The sequence below is a fragment of the Sus scrofa genome, chromosome 5 (genome assembly GCF_054392235.1).
Source record: "Sus scrofa isolate SSC_HxYL_T2T_F1_AM1 chromosome 5, Sscrofa_HxYL_maternal_Yorkshire_Landrace_v2.0, whole genome shotgun sequence".
Taxonomy (NCBI): Eukaryota; Metazoa; Chordata; class Mammalia; order Artiodactyla; family Suidae; genus Sus; species Sus scrofa.
Window position 1 is genome coordinate 14,566,703 of NC_139387.1, and position 24,129 is coordinate 14,590,831.

The following is a 24,129-nucleotide window of genomic DNA, read 5'->3' on the forward strand; positions in this document are numbered from 1 at the left end:
TTCTGTTAATAAAAATAACTAAGAGGGAAAACAAGGCAACAGAGAAGGTCTTTAAGACTACAGGCCAGCGATGTGGAGCCGCAACTCCCTCTCACCTGTCTTCCTTCACAACGGTGATGTCAGAAAGCCTCGCATTGAACTGACTCACACTGAATTGACTTCATTCTCATTGCACACCAGCAGCACATAAAGCTCAGCCGTCTCCGTTGAACGAGAAGAATGTAGATTTGACAAGCTCCTAACTATAAATTAAGCTAGTCAAGAAGAAAGGTTTTGACGGTGGTTTTACGAACTCAGAATAAACTATTGTGAGAGGACGGCCAATTTTAGGTGTGTGACACACGGCTAATATATGGAGAGATCTGTCACGTAGGCCAGTAAGTCCAAGGTGAGTCCTGCAGGACATCAGCATGCCTCACAAACCTCTCAAGGACCCTGCGACACGACTGCATTGAGAACTGTTTTACAAAACATGGTGCTTCTGCTCATCACTATGCCCTTCCATTCCCACTGCACACTCTCCCCCACACAGTGCAACCTAAATCGCAAGGCCACAAAGACGTGTACTGGAGAACCAGGATGTTTGGAGCCCATCAAAGTTTCAGGGTGATTCCTTCAACCCAGACACAATTAAAGCCATACGGCCTCTGGTGTCCTATAGCTCAGATATGCTAAAATACCATGGGAAAAAAAAATGTCAACAGCCCCAAACCTTTACCTATACCTTAAGCTACTAAAGATGACAAGGCCTCTGGAAAATTGTTTCATTGATTGAATTTTCTTCACTGTGACAGAAAAAAAAAAAAAAAAATACATGTGTAGCAAAACCCATGTGTATGTAGGACTCTAAAATATCCTTGCAGCACATAACATCCCAAGCCATTTCCTTATATGCAAAATAGGTTTTTTAAAAAAGCAGGAAGACATTGGCAATATTCCTAAATATTTTCTGTAAACATTAGGATTTTATTCCTGTGTTGTGATTCAGACTTTAATTTGTCACTGTAGCATGTTTCTATAGTTGTTTGTAGGCTAAGACATTTGTGTTTGGGCTCTTTCTTGTTGTAGAAAAAATAAAACTTGAATTCTGTGTATTTTAAGTCTTAAAAGCAAATGTTCTTCAAATAAAAGGCTTTCTTTACAGAACAAGTACCTGAGCGGCACTCAAAGCAGTGCGACTTTGTTGTTAAAGTATGTCATCTACTTAGATTACAAATTAGGCATCAAGTATTCAAAACACAAGGAAAAAGAAACCAGAACTCCAGAAGAAGCCAGAAACAAGAGTCCCCAACGACCCAGTGGTGGTCACGCAGCGCTGCTTCAGAGCCCATAGGCATCAGCATGGAGCCTGAGGAACGGCTGCAGAGCAGGGAGGGTGGGGTGGACTGAGCTGGTGGGTGTCTAGAGCACTCACCCCAGGTCCAGTTCAAGCCAACCAGCTCAGCTTTTGTTCCTTTATGAATCAGCCTTCTGCAAATGTGAAGAAAGGGTGCCAGTAGAAATAAAAATAAGCTGCAACAATCTGACGACGGTGAACAGATTCTCGGATCCTTTGAAATGTCCAGGTCATGTTGTAAAGCTGTTCTGAATACTTATCGCTTATCTTTCTATAATAACAGTCAAGACTGCCGGGTAATTTACACTTAATTTTTTTTATTCTCTTGTAGAACATTATCAGTGACCAACTTTCATTCTGGAGGGTAACTGAGAGGGGAGGTCAGTAACCCACTACTCCCAAGGCCAACCCCGTCATGCAGTAACCTTGGGGCCGCACCAGCCCTGGAGCTTTAAATGTATCTACCAAAAGGCTCTGTGAGGGCATTTCTCACCACCACAACCAGAAAACACTAGAGGTAGCACCCCAACAAGATGACATCTATAGTTTTTTAAAAAACAAAACCAACTAAGCTCCAGAGTGAACTTAAAATCAGTCACATGAAAGGTAGCCGGCTGTCAGTGGGCCGACCCCTGCTGGGCCTTAAGGGGAATCTGTCATTGGGGCCACCTCGCCCTGGCAAGATGGGATTAGGTCCTGGAAGAGGGCCGATTGGATCAAAACGTGGTCGGAGTGGAGGGAACTGGCTGGGTGTCTCTCCAGGCCCCGGGATGAGTGAATTGATTGGGTCCCCAACATAGGGAAGGGTTATTCTCTCATCGTATTCACCACCAATAATTCCTGGAGGAAGGAGAGAACTGGGAGGAAAAGGCCTGGGGTGCAAGGGGTTGGGGTAGAATGGAATGGGGTGGGGTGACGACGGCAGGAACATCACATGCCGCCCTCTCTGAGCTTCTTTTCTTTGTTTGTGCCTCTTCTTGTACAGCTGTAGAAAAACAAGCACAAGACAGGGTGAGCAGGATGTCTCTCAAGAGCTCCTTTATAGAACTTTCATATAGAGCTATCCTTTCCTTTTCCCACATGCTCAAGGCAAAGAAACCAGTGTCCAGAGAGACCTTTTACTGGTTTCTGTCTGCATGAACAAGGGAGCAGTTGTGCACACAATGCCAAATGAACTCTATTCTTTAACCGCACTGCAACTGAGCAGCAGTGCCAGTCTGGAGTAACAATATACCCCAAGGAGGGCTGAGTGACATGCACTCTCAAGACTGCAATCCAGAACTCTCACACCCACAGGCAATTAAGTTAGCCTTTTCTCAAAGCGGAAAATTTAAACATCTGTTGAAAATATCATGCCACAAAATAGAAAAAGTTAAGGTACTGGCAGGTGAGTGGGGTGGTCAGCACTTAAGTTTACTGTCTCAGCTAAATTATGTCCCTAATAGACCTCTATTTAAGTAACAAAAAAAAAGATGACTATTTTAGAGGATGGAATGTATTCCTACTATGTATTCTGTACATTTGAGGACTTTCATTGAATTTTACTCTCGGGAGTCCTTCACCCCAAGTTTCTCTTCCTATCAATGTCTTTTATGGTAGGCATCTGCAAATAAAACAATGTAACTTATTCTCTTCCATAATGTACCATTCAAACTAGCTGAACAGCTGAAGACTCCTCCAGCATAAAAACAACTCAGTATTTTTGCAAAAGAGGAAGAAGGGAGACTATTTTATATTAAGGTGAAAATAATCAGTGTTAAGATTTTTTTTTTGCTGTGTAATTACAAGAAATAAGGACTGAATCTAAGATAAAAGCTGAAAACATTTTCATTTCCTGAAAATTAGCAATACATTTAATTAAAACAGATTATATTACATCATTATAAAAGCGGAAAGTATGCCCTTAATGTTTTCATTCACTAGTTGTTTCTGTGCTATTAACATTAGTCTTGATATTTAAAAATACCTACTTCTTTCCAATCTGTGTCTCGACCTCTGACAGTACCATCTACAAAGTAAGAACAAAAAAATAAAGATTTAAAAATGCTTCATTCTTCCAGCATCAAGCCTATTTTCTACTCTATTCAGAAACAGTCTAACTTGGTCTAATGGGCTGTTTATATTGCAGAGAACACAGAAATGAATGGGGAGAGTTTTCAGGACATAGAAAAAGGTATGTGAAGCTCAGAATCTCTTTATAATAATGCTATGTTATGATATTTCCTACTCTTAAAAAAAAAAAGCCTACAACTTAAAACTTCTGCAAGCTGAGTAACTAAGACCTCAGTAAGAAAGAATCCTTTTCTTGTTAACATGTCATCGTGGCAATCACCTCGAAAATCCCGTAGATATAAACACCTCCACAGAAGTTGGTCATTTGAAGCAATATAGAGGTCGCGACAAACTGCAGACAAAGACAGCACAGAACGAACATCCAAAAGGCGGAAGATCCGTAGTTTCAGCTCCAATGGGAGGACCACCAACCCAAACACATCTGGCAGGTTCAGTGCTAAAAGGAAAATAAAGAATAGATATCACCAAGTGAAGAACGTCCAGTTTTTCCCACATAGTCAACCAACTGTGCCAACTTTCTAGAGAGATGATAAACTAAGTGGTAGTCAATTATCCAAGCATATGTCATCTATAACAAACTCTTATCCCCAGGTTGACTATATTACTAGTACTAACGCCAAGATCCTTGTTTCCTTTATGTTTTAGTAGAGAGACAAGTTATTTTTAATATAGATCAAATAAATAACTATGACGATTTCTAAATACTAGCCAATGGCCTCTCTTGTTTCAAGCAGTCATCAATGCAACAAAAAATTCTCTTTTCAACTACAGAAAATGGATAATTCACTGGCTTCTATATCTGGTTCCTAATGCTACCACTCATCAGCTGTGTGCCTTGGACAAGTTATTTAAACTCTAATTCAATTTTCTTATCTATAAAATGGGTTCATAATATTACCTACTTCACTGAGTTGAAAATTAAATGTATAAATGCATAGAGAGTGCTTAGAATAATGTTTGGCACATAATAAGCATAATAATAGTTAAATTACTATTATCTGATGTCTAGCAGGCTGGAAAAATAAAGGCCAGGGGAGGTGGGAGGGTGGAGGTAGATAAATTCAGAAGCAAACCAAGAAAGGAAAAGAATAATATATTCCATAGTCAAATAAAATTTGTTTATTATTGACTCCTCTGAATATATGGAATATTCTTCTCCAATAGGGGTTTTTTAATTCACACTATTCTTTTCCCTCACCACCAAAAAAGAAGAAAACTATGGTGATAATAGTTTGGCACCATGCACCTTGAGACCTAAGACATTATTTTTCTACATACAGATAGCAGATAAAGGCCACACATCTATCCATATAAACCAGACCTTATTTACCAGCTAAAAGACTGTGGTAGATTATGACTCCACCCTATCACTTCCTACCCTATAACTGCACTTGCCCTTCCCACTACTGCCATGTTGGGCCATCCTGACTTGCTTTTTCCAATGAAATATAAGTGGAAGTGGCATATCTTTCTGAACAAAAGTTTTAAGAATCAACACGTGGTTAGGCCACTGGTCCCCTTTTCTCTGTCCCAAGAAGAGCAAGGGCTAGATAAGTACTCACTGCTCCTTCAGCTAAAGCTACCCCCACACAACAGGTACATGACTGAGAAGTAAATGTGTGCTTTAAGCCACTGAGATTTTAATGTATTTTTACTACAACATGAATAAGAGAAAGCTAATGCAAGGTCTTTGAATGAATTATAAACCTTATTGAATTACAGTTTCATCATCTATAAAATGAGAAGAAAATCTACTTCAAATCGATGAGCATTAAATAAGAATGCATGTGAAATATCCAAAGTACCTAGCATAGAGTCCAATAAATAGTTTTTTATAAAAAGTAGACCCAATTTACAGGCTATCATTATTTATTTATGTATTTATTGAACACCTATTTTGGGTGAGACCCTGTGCCAGGCCATGAGAATACAAGGGTGAATAAGATATTCCCTACTATCAAGGTATTCATAACCTTAGGTGGAAAGAAATATCAACAATTATGATACACTGGGAAAAGGGCGACAATAAAGATAGGTACAAAATGCAGTGGAGCTAAAAAGAGGAAGTGAATAGCAATTAAGGAATTAACATTTAAGCTTAGTCTTAAAAGAGCAGAATTTCACTAGGAGGCAAAAAGAGGGAAGAGTCACATGTCATCCTTAAATACACGTGAACTTACTGTTCTTTCCAGCCATTCAACCTGTGATGATTTATCACCACTCACCTTGTCGGGTAAAGGCTAGAAGAGGATACACCAGCTGGTCTTTGAAGAGGCGAGAGAGCTTCTGAAGATCTTTGTATATCTTGGCTACATTTTCCCCTAAAACATTTTCTTAAAATGAAAAATCAAAACACAAAATCAAGTGGAAAAACCTGAAACGATGTCCTCTACTTCTGCCAAACCAAATCAAAGCGGTAAGTCAGTCTGCATAAATAATTCCTATATCAACATAAATGAACTAAAGTCTCTAGCAGAAGAAGAAGTAGGCAGTGGGTGACTCTGAACACTGAATCATCTTTAAACAAAAATTTTTCCTTCATGGACCTATTATAAAAGTAAAGAGGAACTCATAAACAAAAGGATAAATAACAGTACCCAATACATACCAGATACTACACTGTAAGACAGTAAAAGCTGATTAAAATGACTTGTCAAATAAGCAACACATTCTTACCCAACATAAAAAGTACACATTGAAAATATTTAATATAAACTTGTAATCTAACAGTATTAACTTTCTTCCTCCTTTTTCACTTCCTTTTACCTTATTTAATAGCAACCAGATAATCTGAGCTACATTCCTATAAAAGCTGATTTTAAAACACAGGCTCAGGAGTCAAATCTACTCCAATCCTAAATTCTACCATTTACTAGCTCTTTGACCTTGAAGTAACTTAATCTCCTCTAGACCTTTTTCCTGATCTACAAAATGAGAATAACCTCTATTGCTATAGTATGTAGAGTACTTCTACTCCCCACAGCCAGGTCCCCCCCCCCACTATAGAAATAAATATATGGCATTGTAGCAAGGAATTTCAGGCTCTTCTGGTCTTACTGGTAAGACCATCTTCATGGATTTATCAGTCCATGTTTTCTCAACAGAAATAGTACTACTCCCAATAGGGCAAAAATCCCAGCTATTACACTGGTTTCCAACCCTCCAAAGGACCACAGTAACAAATAAATATACAGTTCCTCTACGGAATGAACATTTCATGGGTGAGAATCATTTGGGAGGAAAAATATGCATGAAGTCTCCTTATGGGCTTGGTAATTGAAAAAACAGTTAAGAAACACTGGTAGTAGGACATTAAATGTTCAGAGACCATTATAAATATGTATTCCGATGTCTCCTTTTCCTATCAGTTTTAGTTTATGTAAGTCTCTCAGGGCCTTATCTCCCCCGGAACTAACAAAAATAAGTCTCTGGACCTTCAAAGCAACGATCTAGATCTAGGCAGCCTTCCTTAAAGCCAGCCCCCCACGCCGTCATGCAACTCCCCATCTGGACTGTAAAACCTGCCTAAGTTTTCTGTGAGGATAGAGTGGAAAATACATCAGTAATGGCATATATCCAGCAGAAGACAAGTACTTAAGAGATGTTCATTCCTCTCCACCCCATCTCTTCTCCTTCAACTCTCACACCTCAGTATTAACTCAAAAAAGCAAGCCTGACTTCTTTGCATCTATTCACTTTCTCCAATGTAGGCATAACCATGCCTAGAATGCAAAATTTTGGCAAAGTTTCTGTCTGCATCAAATAGCAACCAAATTTATATAAAGTAAGCAAACATTGTGGGCGCAATTTTTCCTTTAATAATCTCCAATAATGAAGTTGCATTATACGGTTTCCACAAAACACAGATCTTCTTCGTACTGGTTAAATACAATGCTAGAATATCCTCAAAGATTAATTCTGAAATTATGAAACATCAGGGGTGTGTGCTGTATTAAATATTAGTATCATTCCATATGGAAGTATAAATATACTTCAGCATCCAAGACCCTAAGAAAAAAGGGAAAGAAACTAAAACTTGGCAACACTGTTTTGAATCTGCTTTAATCTCATTCAGAAATTTTGGGTCTTTGGAACACTACTGCCCTATTTTGTTTTGTTTTGTTTTGTTTTTTCAAGTGAGCCTCTCAAAGCTTCATTCCAAAAGTTAAGTCATGGTTATACTACCTGATTCCTCTTTGCAAATAAAAGATTCTGGCAGCAGCTGCAGTCTTTTCACACTTCTAATCTCACTGTTGAGTTTTAGGGTAGCTGTAAATAAGCAAAAGAAAGATGGGAAAGTTTTGTCAGTTCATTAATTGCCTTCACTTTTTAGTATGGACCCGCATGTCCTTGCCCCGGTATACGAAGGACACATGACCCAAAAGCACTTCTCTATGCTTATTTCCTTCCCTCACGGCAAAGTGCAAACCTACGTCACATTAAGTAAAATCACTCAAAAACACCACTACGGTATCACCAAGTATCACCAACAGCACCTTATTAGTAACTGAACATATGCAGCAAGGGTAACAGGAGACAGTTAAACACAATTCAGTCATTATGTCTAACGCGGTCACTAAAAACTCCATCTATTTTTTATTTAACCCTTCCTTGGCAATGAGTCTTCCCCTGTTTATTAAAGGAATCCTGCTGGTTTTCACAGTAGCATCCCTCTCTAGACCCAGAGGACCAATATTCTTGATATCACCAGAGAGTTCATTTTTTAATCCTATATACAAAGGCGCACTTCGTATCATTCCAGGAAAGAGCCAGTGACGGGCTGGTGCACGTGTGCACCGAGCAGGATGTCTCAGGTGAAGCAAAGATTTCAGGACACACTGCTCCTTTTCAAAGAACCACGCCTGGAATGGTTCTGGAATGGCTGTCTGCCATGCAAGTCCACAAGGAGCTGAGTTGCCAAGAATTAGTGAAAGAACAAAAATCAGAAACCAAGACATTTAGCAGGTCTTCTCTATGTTAAGCATCTTAAAACTAGTAAATACAGGTTAATAGACATGTGTTGTTAAAATGTTTTTATGAAACACAGGCAGAAATCACATTCACTAACTGATAACTGCAACCCTGCAAGTGGTAAGTGATGAGCAGCATGATTAGATCCTGCTGAGCCTCTGGGGAAAAGACTGCCCAACTAAACGTCCCGTCTGCTAACGGTGACGAGTTGCTGAAGAGACTTCGAAGATCGTTGTGCCATCAAGATGTCATGTCCTAACAAATGTGGAATACCACCAAAGATGTTAGAGCTGAAAATCTGAGATTTTTCAGTAACATGTCAGAGCTCCTTCATGGCTCAGTGGGTTTAGGGATCCAGCGTTGTCACTGCTGTGGCTCTGGTTACAGCTATGGTGCAGGCTCCACCCCTGGCCGGGAAACTTTCACGTGCCACTGGGGCAGCCAAAAAAAAATTTTTTTTCAAAGAATCTAGTGATTAAAAAGAAATAGAAGAATTTATATAAAAGGGGACCTTAGAACTACATTTCAAAGATCAAATCAATGGAAGTCAGTGGCTTTCAAATAAACTTTGGCAGAAAAAAACATTTTTTAAACAAGATTTTACAAGGGACCTCACTAAACAAGACAGACAGACATGTTACTGCTCCAAGTTTAAGAAATGACAGGGGCTTGGCTAAGCCTCCTCCTTGCTTCCATCTCAGCAGAAGCTAGTACCTGCAGAACATGTTGAAAACCACTGAGCTGAGGCACAGCGAAGCAACTGTCCCTGCTGTACAAAAGATGAGAGGTAATGAAAAATAAAAATGCAGTCATTCCTATCATACCATACTCTCTAAAGGGTAAACCTCAAAAGTCAAAATACAACAAAAGAGTTGAGTCACTAAAATGGATCTCCAGGATGTGTGATTATGAAATTATTCTGCAGACCCTTGGGAGCTGGTATAGGTCTCTGGGAGGCATCTGAGCTAAAATGAAACACAAAAATGGAATGTATTGCTATCCAGCAAAATTTCCTAGTGTGAGAGAGAACCAGAAAAAGAAATTCTATTCAGAGTGACCTTGGTGGGTGGCGAGGGGAGGTCAGGGGATAAAACACACACATACTGAGGCCTCAAAACCCTCAGCGGTACTTCTATGCACTCAGAGATCCAAACTGGATAAAAAGTGACCCCGGCTCAGTCTCACCTCTCACTATCTCTCAGTTCAAGACCTTGCTTAGAAAAACAAAAATAAAAAAGCCATCCACAGGCATAAAGAAAAAGCATTCTTCAGAGAGTTCATAGGTACTAGACTCATCTCACTCCTGTTATCACAACTCCCTCCTGGAGCAAAAAATTGCAAAGTTAAGACAGCAAAAACGTATCGCTGCCCCAAGAGTGAGGACTGCTGGCATAACCATCAGCCCATATTCTTTAGCCTTTCAGGCCCATGTTATCAGTGGTCTCAGGATTAAGCAAAGCTGAGGAAGCCTCCTATCACGACAGCCAATTCCCAAAGTGGCTATAAAATGTTTGGAGAGAAACACGTGAGGATTCATAAACTAACGACCAGGACGAGGCATCCGATTACCGTTTATGACGATGAGGTTTCCCAAAGGCACACAGGTGAGAGCAGCAGAGCCGCCCTCACAGAGAGGATGCGTGTACTGCAGCTTATACACGCCCCCTGACCTCCAGTTCTCGGGCATGGACACGGCTCTGGCTTCAGTCCCCTGGGGAATGACATGAAAGGGAAACAAATAATGAAGAACATAGTACTGCTGAAAAGATTAAAAATCCAAGAGGCCCCTAACTCGTCGACAAACAAGCATTCCATACAGTCCCTTTAATCAAAAATCTATCAAACCTTAATACTTCTACTAATAATACCTTGAGAGAAAAAATATTACATTATCCACCATCAAAATTCTTGTTCAAATAGATAAAGTAACATCAGAGGAGTTCCCGTCGTGGCTCAGCGGTTAACAAACCCGACTGGTATCTATGAGGACTTGGGTTTGATCCCTGGCTTTGCTCGTGGGTTAAGGATCCAGTGTTGCCATGTGCTGTGGTGTAGGTCGCAGACGCAGCTTGTATCCAACGTTGCTGTGGCTGTGGTGTATGCCGGCAGCTGCAGCTCCAATTTGACCCCTAGCCTGGGAACCTCCATAAGCCTCAGGTGCAGCCCTAGAAAAAAATAACATAAAGCATAATATGACATAACATAAAATAACATCGAGATAGACTGATTCCTCCTGACAAAGTCTTGCTTGTCTGCCTAGCAAAGCCAGAGAGATCATCACTCAAGACCCCAGCACAAATACCATTCCCTTTGTGAAGCCTTTTTCAAAACAAAGCCTGGTTTCTATCATTCCCACTCTTTTTCACCCTCTAACATTCCAATCATACTTCTATTGTTAGATACTTCTACTGTTAGTTATAATACAATGTTGTTTGCTTTTTATTTGTTTCTGTCTCCCACTTGGGGATTCCTTGAGGACAAGCACTGTCCTGATATCTTTATGTTCTGCTTCCTGGCTCAGGGCACGGCATGGAGTGCATGTTCAATGGTCAGTGAGTTAGTCCATGTCCCTGCTACTGATCACCAAGCCCACAGGCCAGCAGCACAGCTATTAGGTGGAATGTGCTCACACGGTATCCCAGGCTCCACCCTCCTCTGTGAATCTCTGGCATCCTATATACGTAGATGTTTCTGCTACAATTTAGCCAATACAGTAAAATGGTTTGTATACTTGTCTTTCCTGCTCTTAGACTGTAAGCAACCTGACAGCAGAAACAAAGCACTGCACCTGACATTGGTAGATACTTACCAAATGCATAAGGAATGAATGAATGACTATAAGCAACTCCAGGAAAAGAAAAACATCCCTCTTCCTAACTGAATCCTGTTCCGTTACTGGCAATTCATAGAGCCACTAACGAAAAATAACCCAGTCAGCACCTATCTAGTCCTGCCCAATCCACATGCACTGACCATATTTTATCTACATATGATTACATATCATCTTTTGGGGTTTTTTAAATCATAATTGTCATCAATTCTATAATACTAATTAAAAGCTGACGAGGAAATGAAAGAGGAAAAAAGAAGGAAAAGAGGGAAGGGCGCATTTACTGACTGCCTACTGAATGCCCATCGTTTTGTGTGGCACTTTACATTAATACCCAGACACATTTAATAGAGAAATCTAGAACACCACCCCTTTGCTAATAGGAAACCTAAACCCTAACAGGATGCTTGTTTTCTGCTTATAGTCTTACCTGAGGCATGTAACCCGACTCCAACATGAGCAGATGTATCGACACTATCAGAGCATCGCTGGGGCTGGAACAGTCAGCTGACTGGTACAGGGTCTCTAATGAATGCGGCACTTGCCCTTCCACCGATTCGCTGCAGAGCATTGGTTCTGAGGGATAGAAACCTGTGCCCTCTTCCATATCCACAACATCTTGATCCGGCTCGGCTTCAGAATTTTGACTAGGCCCTGACTGAAAAGGATAACAAAAACAATGAATTCATTAAATAGACTTTCATTTTTTTTTCCACATATATATATATAGTCTTTTTTAGGGCCACACCCGCAGGCGGTATATGGAGGTTCCCAGGCTAGGGGTCGAATCAGAGCTAGACCTGCCGGCCTACCCCACAGCCACAGAAGCACGGGATCTGAGCCACATCTGCGATCTACACCACAGCTCCTGGCAACGCCAGATCCTTAACCCACTGAGCAAGGCCAGGGATCGAACCCTCGTCCTCCTGGTTCCTAGTTGGATTCGTTAACTGCTGAGTCATGACGGGAACTCCAATATTTTGTATCCTAAGTAAAGTGAGATTAGTGTTCAGAGCCAAAGCATGGCAGTGGGTTCTGAAATGGTACACATTTCAAGCGAGCCCCCTAAACAAATGAGCCAGGAATCTGCTCCTCCGTCCTGAACTCATCTCCATTAATTCTGCCTGGTAACCAGAAAACCAGGCTAAAAACCTGGAAATCATCCTAGACTCCCTCCTCGATGACCTTGCTAAACCCCACCCGCCTCTGATCAGTCTTCAAAACTCCTCGGAATCTACCTCCTAAATATCCCTGCAATTTGCCCCTTCCTACTCCAGTGCATTTCAGACTTTCTCTCCTAGCCTCCAGCAGTAGCTTCTTAAGTATCCCTTAACTCCACTTTCTTGTCTTCCAATACATTTCCCCCACAGCTGCCAGGGGTTTTCAACCATTGAGAATCCAATTACATCCTATGGCTCAGCCTAAGCTTGCCAGTATTTCCCCAGTGCAGACAGCACTGCCTTGGGGCAATGTGACCCCGAGTGATCTTAGGAAAACAGAGGTCTATGATCAAACAAGTTTGGAAAATGCTACGTGTCACAGCCACCTAACCTCACCCTGTATATTCACAAAATACATGTTGGTATTATGAAGCTCTGAGAAGTCCAGTAAAAATAGAAAGTGTGCATAACATTTAACCAAGAAACACTATCTTCCTTCCTGTACACTTAGCATCCCCATAACACTTACTTATAATCTTAGGAGACAAGCTTTTCATAGAGGACACGCTGAGAAATGCAGTGCTACAAAATAAAGGCCAAACTCCTAAACTCCTTAGCATACAAAGCCCTTCTTCACCGGATCCCTAACTCTGTATCAAATTCACGTTCTGCACTCCCTTCCCCCCATCCCCACCTCTTCAGGTAATACAGAGCCCCTCTCTGCCTTGCACAGGCCTTGATTATTGCACTTTATCACACTGCGTTCCAACTTTCTGATTACACACCAATACCTCACCTTGACCACAAGCTTATTAGACAGACGACATGTCACCCATTTTTTTAACACCAGCACAGTACCTGGCACAGTAGGTACTCAATAAATGCTTGTTGAATAAATGCTAAAAGATAATATCTTACAATTTTCTTCAGTGTTTTCTAATTTGCACCACACAAAAATTCCGTAAAACAGGCACAAGACAGATGTCGCCTTTTTACATATGCCGTAATTTTTATTTGGATTAAATAACATAATCAAGGTAACCAGTTAATAAAAATTTGAAATGAACCAAGATCTCCAGACTCACGGTTCAGGGTTTTTAGACATAATATACTGCTTCAGTAAGACTGAGTTACCTATGCTAATTTTGCTCAGAAAGACTGTTTCCGAGGTATGTGCTCAACTCCTAATGCAAAGCACATGTTTCTTCTTTTAAAATTCATATTTCCATTAGAAAAGGAGCAGAGGAAATTAAAATTACATAATATGAGTGAAACAGTGGAAGAATGTAAAGGAGCAAAAGGCTATTCTCCCAAAATCCCTGAGGATCTAAGCTCAGGTGACTTATGGAAAAGATCCCGATTCACTTGTTAAAACCTAGAAGCCAGTGACAACCCACACTACCTAAAAATGAGGCTCCATCATATTTCTGAGCAAAGGAGAAACTACTTATTAAAACCACTTAACATCTATTTTAAATGATCTTAATTTTTTCCATTATAGCTGGTTTACAGTGTTCTGTCAATTTTCTACTGTAGAGCAAAGAGACCCAGTCACACACACATACATTCTTTTTCTCACATTATCCTCCATCATGCTCCATCCTAAGTGACTAGATATAGTTCCCAGGGCTATACAACAGGATCTCATTGCTTATCCATTCCGAAGGCAATAGTTTGTGTCTATTAACCCCAGATTCCCAGTCCAACCCACTCCTTCCCCCGCCCCCTTAGCAACCACAAGTCTGTTGTCCAAGTCCCTGAGTTTCTTTTCTGTTAACACCTATTTTAAATTATTAATTACAAGCATACCTTGGAGATACTGTAAACTGGGTTCCAGACCACAGCAATAAAGCAAATACTGCGGCAATAAAGCAGGTCACATAAATTTTTTGGTTTCCAGGTGCATACAGTAGTTATATTTACACTATACTGTAGTTATTAAGTGTGCAATAGCATCATATTTAAACAGTGGACATACCTTAATTTAAAACATACTTTATTGCTAAAAAATGCTAAGCATCATGTGAGCCTTGAGCAAGTTGTAACCTTTTCGCAAGAGTAACATCAAAGATCTCTGATTACAGGTCATCATAACAAGCATAATAATAACAAAAAAAAGTATGAACTATTTTGAGAATTACCAAAATGTGACACAGAGACAGAAGTGAGCAAATGCTGCTGGAAAAATGGCACCAACAGATTTGCTGCCAGAAAGCTTCCATTTGTTAAAAAAAAAAAACAATATCTACAAAGCATAATAAAACTTAGTGCAGTAAAGGGAGGTATACTGGGGAGTTCCCTCCCGTTGTGGCTCAATGCTAACAAACCCGACTAGTATCCATGAGGATGCAGGTTCGATCCCTGAACTTGCTCAGAGGGTTAAGGATCCGGTATTGCCATGAGCTGTGGTGTGGTCACAGACCCAGCTCAGATCTGGCATTGCTGTGGCTGTGGTGTAGGCTCGCAGCAGCAACTCCAGTTAGACCCCTAGCCTGAGAGCTTCCATATGCTGCACATGCATATGCGGCCCTAAAAAAAGCAAAAAAAAAAGAAGAACGTATACCTGTACATATGCTCTTTGCTTTTTAAGCCTAAATTTGGTCACTTACTCCATTACTGACAGTCATGTGGGAGGGAATATATGTGGGGAAAATATTTTAAAAGGTTACTCTAGACTGATAATGACAGGGGAGGAAGATATCAGTCTCCTCTGGTGCGCTTATCAAACCTCACTCCTACTCTGTGAGAAGCACTGACGTGTCTGAGCCATCCTGATACGATATAAATACTTACCATATTCTTCATGCATGTGGAAGTGAGAAAAAAGTGTTTCGCCCCACCTCTAAACAGATCATTTGGTGTGTGTCATTCACCAAAGAGGGGACAAGGGACTGGAATGCAACTTCGAGCTAATATTAGCGTCTGACACCATGCTCTCCCTGTTCCTCAGTAAAGACTCGGAGAGTCACTTTGCCGTACAGCAGAAATGGACAGAACATTGCGAACCAACTAAACTAGGAAAAATACAAGTCTTAAAAAAAGAAAAAGGAATAAAACTGGAAAAAGAGACTCAACAGGTACTAGATGAATTCCCGGATGAAATAAGAAAACCAATTTATACTTAATGACAAAAGCAAAATTTTCCTATTATCTCAGGCATTACCCATCTATTTTTCTTTTCCAATGCTCCATTCTACATTAATTAGCAAGGAGAGCATACTATTTTAAGTACTTAAAGCATTATTTATGAGATTTCAAGCTCAGTTTCCACCCTAAGATTTTTACGGTCATCCTATACGAGTCTTAGAATACAAAACAACCTGCTTTTAGAACTGAAATTACTAACTTGAGGCAACACTAATGTCTCGAAATTTTGCAAAAAGAAACTAGTAAAGTAACTCATAAACACCATGAAAAGTTCCATCTTAATGGATGATTTTAACAGTGCACAGAAGTGAAGGGGAGTGGGTCCTTCTGCCAGAGTCTCTGAATGAGTCTCTCAGCAAAAAAGATTCAGAAATGTAATTTAACTGTCTGGCTAAATATACTCATTCATTCCCTAGACTATTTCTACGAGACAGAAGCTCAGAGATACATCATAATTTCTGGGGAAATTTCTGATCTTTATAAAAACTTTTTTAACACTTAATTTCTCTGGATGCTATTACTAAAAATCTAGACATAGATGATTCTCATAACTTACCGATCAGTTAAAAAGCATTTTTAATATCTGTCTATACTTAATGACATGACAGGACAATGAATACCTATATTTAAGGCCTGAAAAACAAAGTTAAACAATTATAAGATGGCATATGTATTGGTATTAAAATATTAATAAAGTGATCATTTGTGCCAAACAAGAAATCAAACGGCAGGGTAACAAATAATGAGATGTTTACAAAGCAATAAAGATGATCAATACAAAAAAACTGAAAACACTTGGGCTGCAGTTGGCAGAGCCTTGGAAGATGGGCAGACATGTGGACAGGAAGGCAGGTGGGGGGAAAGGGAGTAGGCTCCAGGCTGGGTGGACAGCGAAAGCAGAGAGCGAAGCACCAGGCTGTGTGTGCATGTGCGGGTGTGAGCAGGTTCAAGTCCACGTGCTGGCTGCTAGCAGGAAAATGAGGAGCGAGAGGTTGGTCTAACTGGAGATACAGTTTACTGGAGGCAAGAACAGAACCAGCCCCTGAAAGGTTGCAAGGCAACTATTCAGAAAGCCTAAAAACTAGGTCTGGGGGATACACAACATTTTCCTCCTCTGTAACATGAGAGGGTTGAACGGGAGATCGCTGGTCTTTTTCAGTTCAAAAATCAGGAGCACAGGCATATTTGTGACACAGAGTTACCTAAGAGCAGGGAAACAATAGAATCAAAAATGCGCACTAAGAAGATGAACCCAGAAAGCAGACTGAAGAACACACATTAGAAACCTGGAATGGAAAGGGCTTGTTTAGGGGCTGGATCTCAGGAATCAGAAATCACCCCAAGGTTTGAAGCCCACGATAACAGGAGTACCACTGACAGAGAAGGGAGCTGGTTTGGGAAGATAAGAACATCAGTGCACATATTTTCAAATTTACACAGGCATCTAGATTCTGAGGTGACAATTCTTAAAACTTAATAATTTTTAAATACACACACCCATACATACACACTCTGATATATTACTTAGCCATAAAAAAGATGAATTTCTGCCATTTGCAACAACACAGATGGACCTAGAGGATATTATGCTTAGTGAAATAAGTCTGGAGTTCCCGTCGTGGCGCAGTGGTTAAGGAATCCGACTAGGAACCATGAGGTTGCGGGTTCGGTCCCTGCCCTTGCTCAGTGGGTTAACGATCCGGCGTTGCCGTGAGCTGTGGTGTAGGTTGCAGACGCGGCTCGGATCCAGCGTTGCTGTGGCTCTGGCGTAGGCCGGTGGCTACAGCTCCGATTCAACCCCTAGCCTGGGAATCTCCATATGCCGCGGGAGCGGCCCAAGAAATAGCAACAACAACAATAACAACAACAACAAAAGACAAAAAAAAAAAAAGAAATAAGTCTGAGAGAGGAACAAAAACTCTGTTATCACTTACATGCGGAATCTAAAAAAAAAAAACCAAATGATCTATATGACAAGACAGAAACAGACTCACACAGATAAAGGCAACAGACAAGCAGTTACTAGTGGGAAGAGGGGCACTTTAGGGGTATGGGGTTGAGATACAAACAACTATATACAAAATAAACCACAAGGATATATTGTACAGCACAGGAAAATATAGCCATTATTTGGTAATAACTCTAAATGGAGTATAATCTATTTAAAAAATGAATTGTTACATTGTGCACCTGAAACTAATATTATAAACCAACTATACTTCAATAAAAATAATTAAAATAAAAATAAATTTCCTAAATTATCTAGGATTGGGTAGAATGTTTAATTGATAGATCATACTCCATACAATGGATTTTTTTTTTTTTTTGGCCATTAAGAAATGATTATTGAGCATAAAACAAATAAATTACTTTTCTATAAATATAATCTGCAGTCTACTGATGATAATTATTCTGACTGGTACAGAATTCAATTGAGCTATCAGTATGATTCATCGACTACTCTATTTCTTGTCTTAATATTAATACCCACCATGCTGTCATCATTCCAGACATCAGATTGGGCTGCCTGTCCTTGGAATGAATCACTCAGTTGTTCATCCTGTATGCCGGATGGACTGAAGCTGGCGGCCAAAGAGGGTTGATCATTATTCTGGAGTGAGGAATGCTCTGAATCTGTGGATGAAGGTAAGTTAGGTGCTGGAATGGCATCTTCAAGAATCAAACATATCAAGTCCCCAGAAACAATCCCATATGAAGCCAAGGTCTCTTCATCTCCAGTGAGGGCATCCTTGTTGTTCAATGTAATTGCAAACCGGGCATCAGAACTGCCAAGAAAGATGGATAAGGATGGTAAGAGCTACCTGTTACTATGACCCTCAGTAGTACATTTGGAACATATATAAGGTACACGGTACGACGACCCCAGCAGAACTAATGAAAACAAAACAAAAATGAGAAGAATGCCAAAGCTTGGAAAAACTATCAAAGTCATTTGTTCCTATCACCAAATGCCTAGGTTATAGATTCTAGCCTGGGGGATAGGATCAGTAATTCTCTACCATTAAATCCATGTTTTCGTCAGTTTTAAGATACACTTTTTTATACTGTCATCTTTGAAATGGGGATGCTTCTTTAAAATCAATGACATGTCACAGCTTTGTGGATAGCATTTTTTCATTGATTGTGACGTCAGAATGTACATCTTAAGATTGACAGCAATTGAGATACAGTGAAACACATTCTTTTTAAAATATAAATTATATCACATCATTCCTCTGCTGAGAATCCTCCAGTGGCTTCTGTGTGACCTTGGAATAGAATTCTTAACGTGGTCTCCAAAGCAACATCTGACCCACTTCCCCTCCTCACCCATCCTCTTACACGTCGTTCTGTTCACATGAGCTTTCTATCCATTCTGCAAAAACAGATCAACCTCAGGGCAACCTTTGGGCCTCTGTATTTGCTCTTCCAGTTCTTCAAATGACTGACTCCTGCTCATCATTCAGGTCTCAACCCAACTGCCACCTCTTCAGAAATGCCATCCACCCAGCCTCCATCACTCTATTCCACTCTTGTGCTTTATTTTTATTCTATCATCACTATTTGAAAATACACTTACTTGCTTATCATCTCTCTTCCCTACCATTACCACTAGAATTTAAGTTTCATGAGATCAGGTACCTTGTCTGTCTAGTTCAAAGCTGTATCTCCAGCACTTGGCAGATAGAAGTATTTGTGGAATAGCTGTAACATTAAGCATTAGATGGAAAGATCAAGATGAGGCTGAAATCAGAGCTACCCTAGTCAGTATCCTTCCAGGACCATCAGCTTATGCTGATTCCAAAATACCAGTCCTATGTTAAATGAATATTCATCACCACAAAAAGTCAGATGAGAGCATAGAGATGACTGAGTATACAATTCACTCCTTCTACTGATAAGCTCATCCTTCTCACTGAGAACCAATTATGATGTCTTTTATATGGAAGACAAAACAAATCCAAAAACCCAGGGCTGAACAAGCTAAAAGCTCAAACTAGTCTGAAGCAATGAGCTCCCTCCTTTCTGCAGTACAGATTATCTGAATTTGAGAGACTAACCATCATTTCATCACATGGTGGTGAGAAATAATTAACAAACCATTATAGATCATTTTATAAGATATTCACACACACCAATGCTGAATTCATCAGGTTAACAAAGGGTGAAGTCCTTGGAAAATCATGTTCTGTTTATTCATTCTTATAATACTACATTTTCAAAAGCGCTCCCAATAATTCATTTATGTTTTTGTTTTCCATGTAAATACATTTTTTCTTACCAATTAAAGTGTCTTTGGTAGAGAAATTACTGCAGTTTTAGAAACTACTACTGCTTATGAGAAAATAAGTAGCTTTGCCTCTGTTTCCAAATGTTTTGATAAACACTGAAAATCTGCCAACTACCCAGAAAAACATCATCCCATTTTTAGCAAAAAAAAGAAAGAAAAATATCTCAAATGAACTATGTGTTTATGGATCACTTGTCACAGCAAAAGGTTCTTTTTTAAAATGGTATCCAGTACGATGTTCGTTCAAATATCTATTTGTAAAAAAGGTAAAGAATTGTCTACTTAATAAAATGTCAACCTTCCCTCGTTTTTAGAAAAAAAGAGCTATTTCTAAGTAACATATGGTTTTCCAGAACAGTTTAAAAATGGACCTGTTTTTCTGAAACTGTGGGAGAAAAAAGTTAACTTCCACAGAAAATGCCATCCTAGAAACTCCAGGCCTTTAAGAATTTTTTTATGGCAATCCCAGATCCACTTGCTCAGCAAGGACACTTTAATGAAAGTAATAACGTTATAAGGACACACTTTTAAACTGCCCATTTATTATAAAATGAACATACTTTCAGAAGAATGAATTTACTTTCACAAGCTGAAGCTTACATTCCTTGCAGTTAAGCAGCCTCAACTGTAAAAACAGACCTGAAAGAGAAACTAACTTGGGCTCTTGGGTAAACAAAGCATCATACTGAGTTTCACATCCTTTCCAGATTGTTCCAACTAATTAAAAATAATAATAATAATAATAAAATATATATACGTATACATGAGAATACTTTAAAAAGAGAAGTTGGTTTTGACAATTTATGATGGGGTGATGACGCCTACATGCAAAACTCTTAGGTTTAACACCAAGCAAAAAACAACTGGCATGTCAATTAATATAATGCTTAAAAGGAATGATGTCAATCCCTCATTTTCTGTATTTGTTTAATCTGACTTTGAACATAATATTGTCTTAACTTGAAAAATGAAAGGGTGAAAAGTTTATAATAAGGCCTCATTTTACTGAATTCCTTAAAAAAAAAAAAAGTAAATTTACAAAAATCTTATGAAAGGAGCCACTTATTTAACAGAAAGGTTTTCTTTTGAAGAATTCATCTAAAAGGCCCCAGAGAACATCTTTTGTATTTTTTCTCAGCACACTCAAATTCCAAATTCGCTAACTCAGTATTTGAAAAGAACCACCCCTACTTTTGGCCCTCTACTCCCAGGGTATGGTCCCCAGAATACGCTTTCGGAAACAAAGCAACCCTATTTGCAGCCTCATAAATAACAGAATTTGATCCATTATTTCTCAATGTCACTGCCCGCTAACTGCAAGGTCTCCAGGATCATCATAAGGGTAACAATGTAAATTACTTCGTTTTCAGCGAGGAAAAAATAAACATATCTTGTCTAGGAAAATAATGTTATTTAAACAGATACACTGCACTTTGTAAAACTTCGCAAAGAGAAGTCAAAGTGCTCACTGCGGGGCCGGGTACACACACACTTAACCGAGTCTTAAAGCTACTGCAGCCTCACCGCAGCGGTAAAAGTCACAGGTGGCCTCGGACAGAGGGAAGGTTTCTTGCTTGTTCTAGTACTTTCCAAACTTTTAAACTGAAATATTCCGACAGCTGGAAATGTGAACTTAAATCGCTGGAAAGGTTTAACCCAAGCCAAATCCATAATTTCCAACTATTTCAAAGGGCGTGAGAATGTGTCGTCCTAGCCTATCCCTGTGTACGTTTGCTGCAAAAACAGAAGCGAAGGCTCACCCTGGAGGGGATCGGGGCCCCCGGGACGCCGAGCCATGACCTCCGGAGCTGGGACCCCGCGAGCTGCAGCCCGAGCGCCGGATGGTCCTCCGGTCGGCGCGCGTCACAGTCGCAGGGTCGCGGGCCCGGCAACATCCCGTTCCCCGCCCGGCCTCACGTGACGGCCCGGGGCGTACCCGCACCGCCCCGCGCTCCTCCCCGACCTGCCGCGCACCCCCGCCTCTCCGCGGCGCGTACCTGTACCCACAGGTGGGCAGCAGGGCCTGACTCAGGTGCGCGCGCAGCTGCCCCAGGGTCGGCTCCGCTTCTGGCATCTCCAGCGGCCAGGTCCGCTTCTGAAGCCGGACCCGCAGCTTCATGGCGGCGCCAGGAGGACTCAGGGGCCAGACCCCGAGGCGGCGACGACGATGACTACGGCGGGGCCGGGCAGCTCCCGCCTCAAGTGGCGGCGGCCCTAGAGTGGCGACCACCGGCGCTATGGGGCTGCTGAGGTTTAACGGAGAGAAGGCCCTGCCGCGACGGACGTCCTGCCGGCCTGTGTTGGGAACATGAGCGCTCCGCCCCCCAAGGGCGCCCCCTGGAGCCCACCCTGCTAGCGGGCAGCTGGAGGCCTACGCGCAGCCAAGCCACTCTGGGACTCGCGATCGATGACTCGGCGCGCAACGGCGCCCCCTGAGAGGCGAAGAGCGCACTGCGCAGGCGCCGAGGCTGCCACCGGGCTCGAGTATCGCGGCTTTTGCGCTGGTGGCTGGAGCGCCACTTTTCAGTCGGACCTGGAGAAAGTTAACGCAGAGGGGGATGTTACAGGCGCGACTACTAGCCACTCTGCAAGGCCCAGGTGTGCCTGGTTCTTACCCCAGTTCCTCCATGGCGCCTGACTCTGGCACCTTCTACTCAGAAACCTTAGCCTGAGCCCAGACTGTAGTAGTTTCCCCCGATACAGCAAAATTGAAACAGTTCGTAGTCAGAGATCGGTGTCAGAGTATATTGGTAATCTGGCGGTGCATAACAGTCAACCAAAGCTTACCACCTTAAGACAACAAACGCTTATTGTCACACGGGATCTATAGGTCAAGGCATTTGGGTACGGGTGGCCGTATGGTTCTGAATCTCTCAGGAGATTGCAGTCAAGATACATGTCAAGGCTGCAGTTATCTCAAGTCTCGACTCGGACTGGAGCATCTCAATCACATGATTGTTGGCAGGAGGCCTCAGTTTTTCACTGCATGCACCTCCCTGTGGGACCATCTGAGTGTCCCAATGGCTTAGCCTCTGGCTTCCCAGAGGGACCAAGGTAAATGCCACGATGTCTTTTAGGATCTAGTCTCAGAAATCACATACCATTACTTCAGTCATATTCTGTTGATCACAAACCAAGCCTTCGCTGTGGAAGAATCAGCCCAAAGACATGAGTACCAGTAAACAAGGATAATTAAGGGCCATCTGGGAATGTGGCTACCACAGAGGATCTGGCAATAATGATGGTGAAGGTAAGTTAGATAAGGAAGAGAGTTATCAGGTTTTATCCTTGTATGATAGCCATTTTCCAAATCGTTATAAGAGTTGAATAAAGTTTCTCCCAATAGGTGGCAGTGCTTGTCCACATTCTGACCTTCATTGAATAAATATGTATTGATCACCTGCTTTGTGCCAGATATTATCCTAGGTGCTGAGAAGACATGTTCCTACCCGGGCAGAGCTTACGGGTACCTGAATCAACTCTTGCAGTAGAGCCTAAAAAGTGTCTTGTTTATGCTAAAGATAAGAATAGTCCTGGGGATTGGGATACGTAGAGAAGAGATGCAGTCCAGTTGGGTTCTTTAGTGGTAGGCAATATGGGCTTGAGGAAGAGTAACAGGATCAGGGTGGCTCCATGTGACCAGAGTTGGCACAGTGGCTCAACGTGGACAGAGTGGGTATATCCCAGATAAAGAAGAGCCTTGAGGTAAGCAGAGGATTTGGGACACATTCTAGAATCTATGGGAAGCCATTGGAGACATTTAAGCAGGGTTCTTAGTTCTGAGCAATAGAGGCTGACTCTGACTAAGTAGAAAGAGAGCATATTGAAAGGATACTGGATAGCTGGGGGATTCTGGGGAGGACTGGAGAAGTGACTCCAGGTTAAGCTTCCAGGAATGATGCTCAGAACCAAGCTGAAGAACTGGCCTGATGAGGAAACTATCCTGCCTGGGACTGTTGCTGCTGTCCCACCTCACACTGGAGGGAACTGCTGTCATTGCTCCTAAGAACCACTGGGGAATGGCTGTCATCTTCAAATGCCACATGTTTTTGCACCATCAAAATGCCAAGCTTCCAGAAGAGCCCCTTTCCTCACCTTGCTCCCTTGCTCACCTCTTAGTCAGAGGCTCATAGGGATGCATCTGGTTGAGTGAAACTGAGTCCTGGCTGCAAAGCAGCCCGGAATTTAGGATCTGAACTCCTTTCTTGGGGAGGCGAGACTTATATGAGCTTCCCCAGATCTAGGAAGGCTGTTCAAAAGATGATAGGAGGCTGAGGCTGTGGGTCTGACAAGTGTATACCACAATGGACGGGGGTCAGAT

General features: G+C 41.3%; 3 protein-coding genes across 12 annotated transcripts in view; 2 read left to right on the top strand and 1 right to left on the bottom strand.

The window, feature by feature from the left end:
* The window catches only part of SYN3 (synapsin III), a 483,026-nt gene extending 477,379 nt beyond the window's left edge, over positions 1-5,647 (top strand). For both annotated transcript variants that reach the window (XR_014803099.1, XR_014803100.1), the window contains exons 15-16: positions 3,465-3,509; positions 5,602-5,647. The gene's annotated coding sequence lies outside the window, so the exon portion shown is untranslated. The remainder of the gene's footprint in view (positions 1-3,464; positions 3,510-5,601) is intronic.
* Positions 1,637-22,214, bottom strand: FBXO7 (F-box protein 7). Of its 8 annotated transcripts, none has more exons than XM_085024485.1 (9): positions 21,806-22,214; positions 18,009-18,151; positions 11,641-11,868; positions 9,950-10,091; positions 7,595-7,678; positions 5,635-5,730; positions 3,669-3,845; positions 3,307-3,344; positions 1,637-2,321 (listed from the first exon to the last, which is right to left on the bottom strand). In XM_085024485.1, the coding sequence occupies exons 2-9, from the start codon at positions 18,009-18,011 to the stop codon at positions 1,932-1,934; spliced, it is 1,158 nt and encodes a 385-aa protein (XP_084880611.1). In that variant the 5' UTR covers positions 18,012-18,151; positions 21,806-22,214; the 3' UTR covers positions 1,637-1,931.
* Positions 21,749-24,129, top strand: part of BPIFC (BPI fold containing family C) — a 53,565-nt gene continuing 51,184 nt past the window's right edge. The window contains exon 1 of one of the 2 annotated variants that reach the window (XM_005655521.4): positions 21,749-23,058. The gene's annotated coding sequence lies outside the window, so the exon portion shown is untranslated. The remainder of the gene's footprint in view (positions 23,059-24,129) is intronic. The other variant, XM_084955493.1, reaches the window with a different exon arrangement.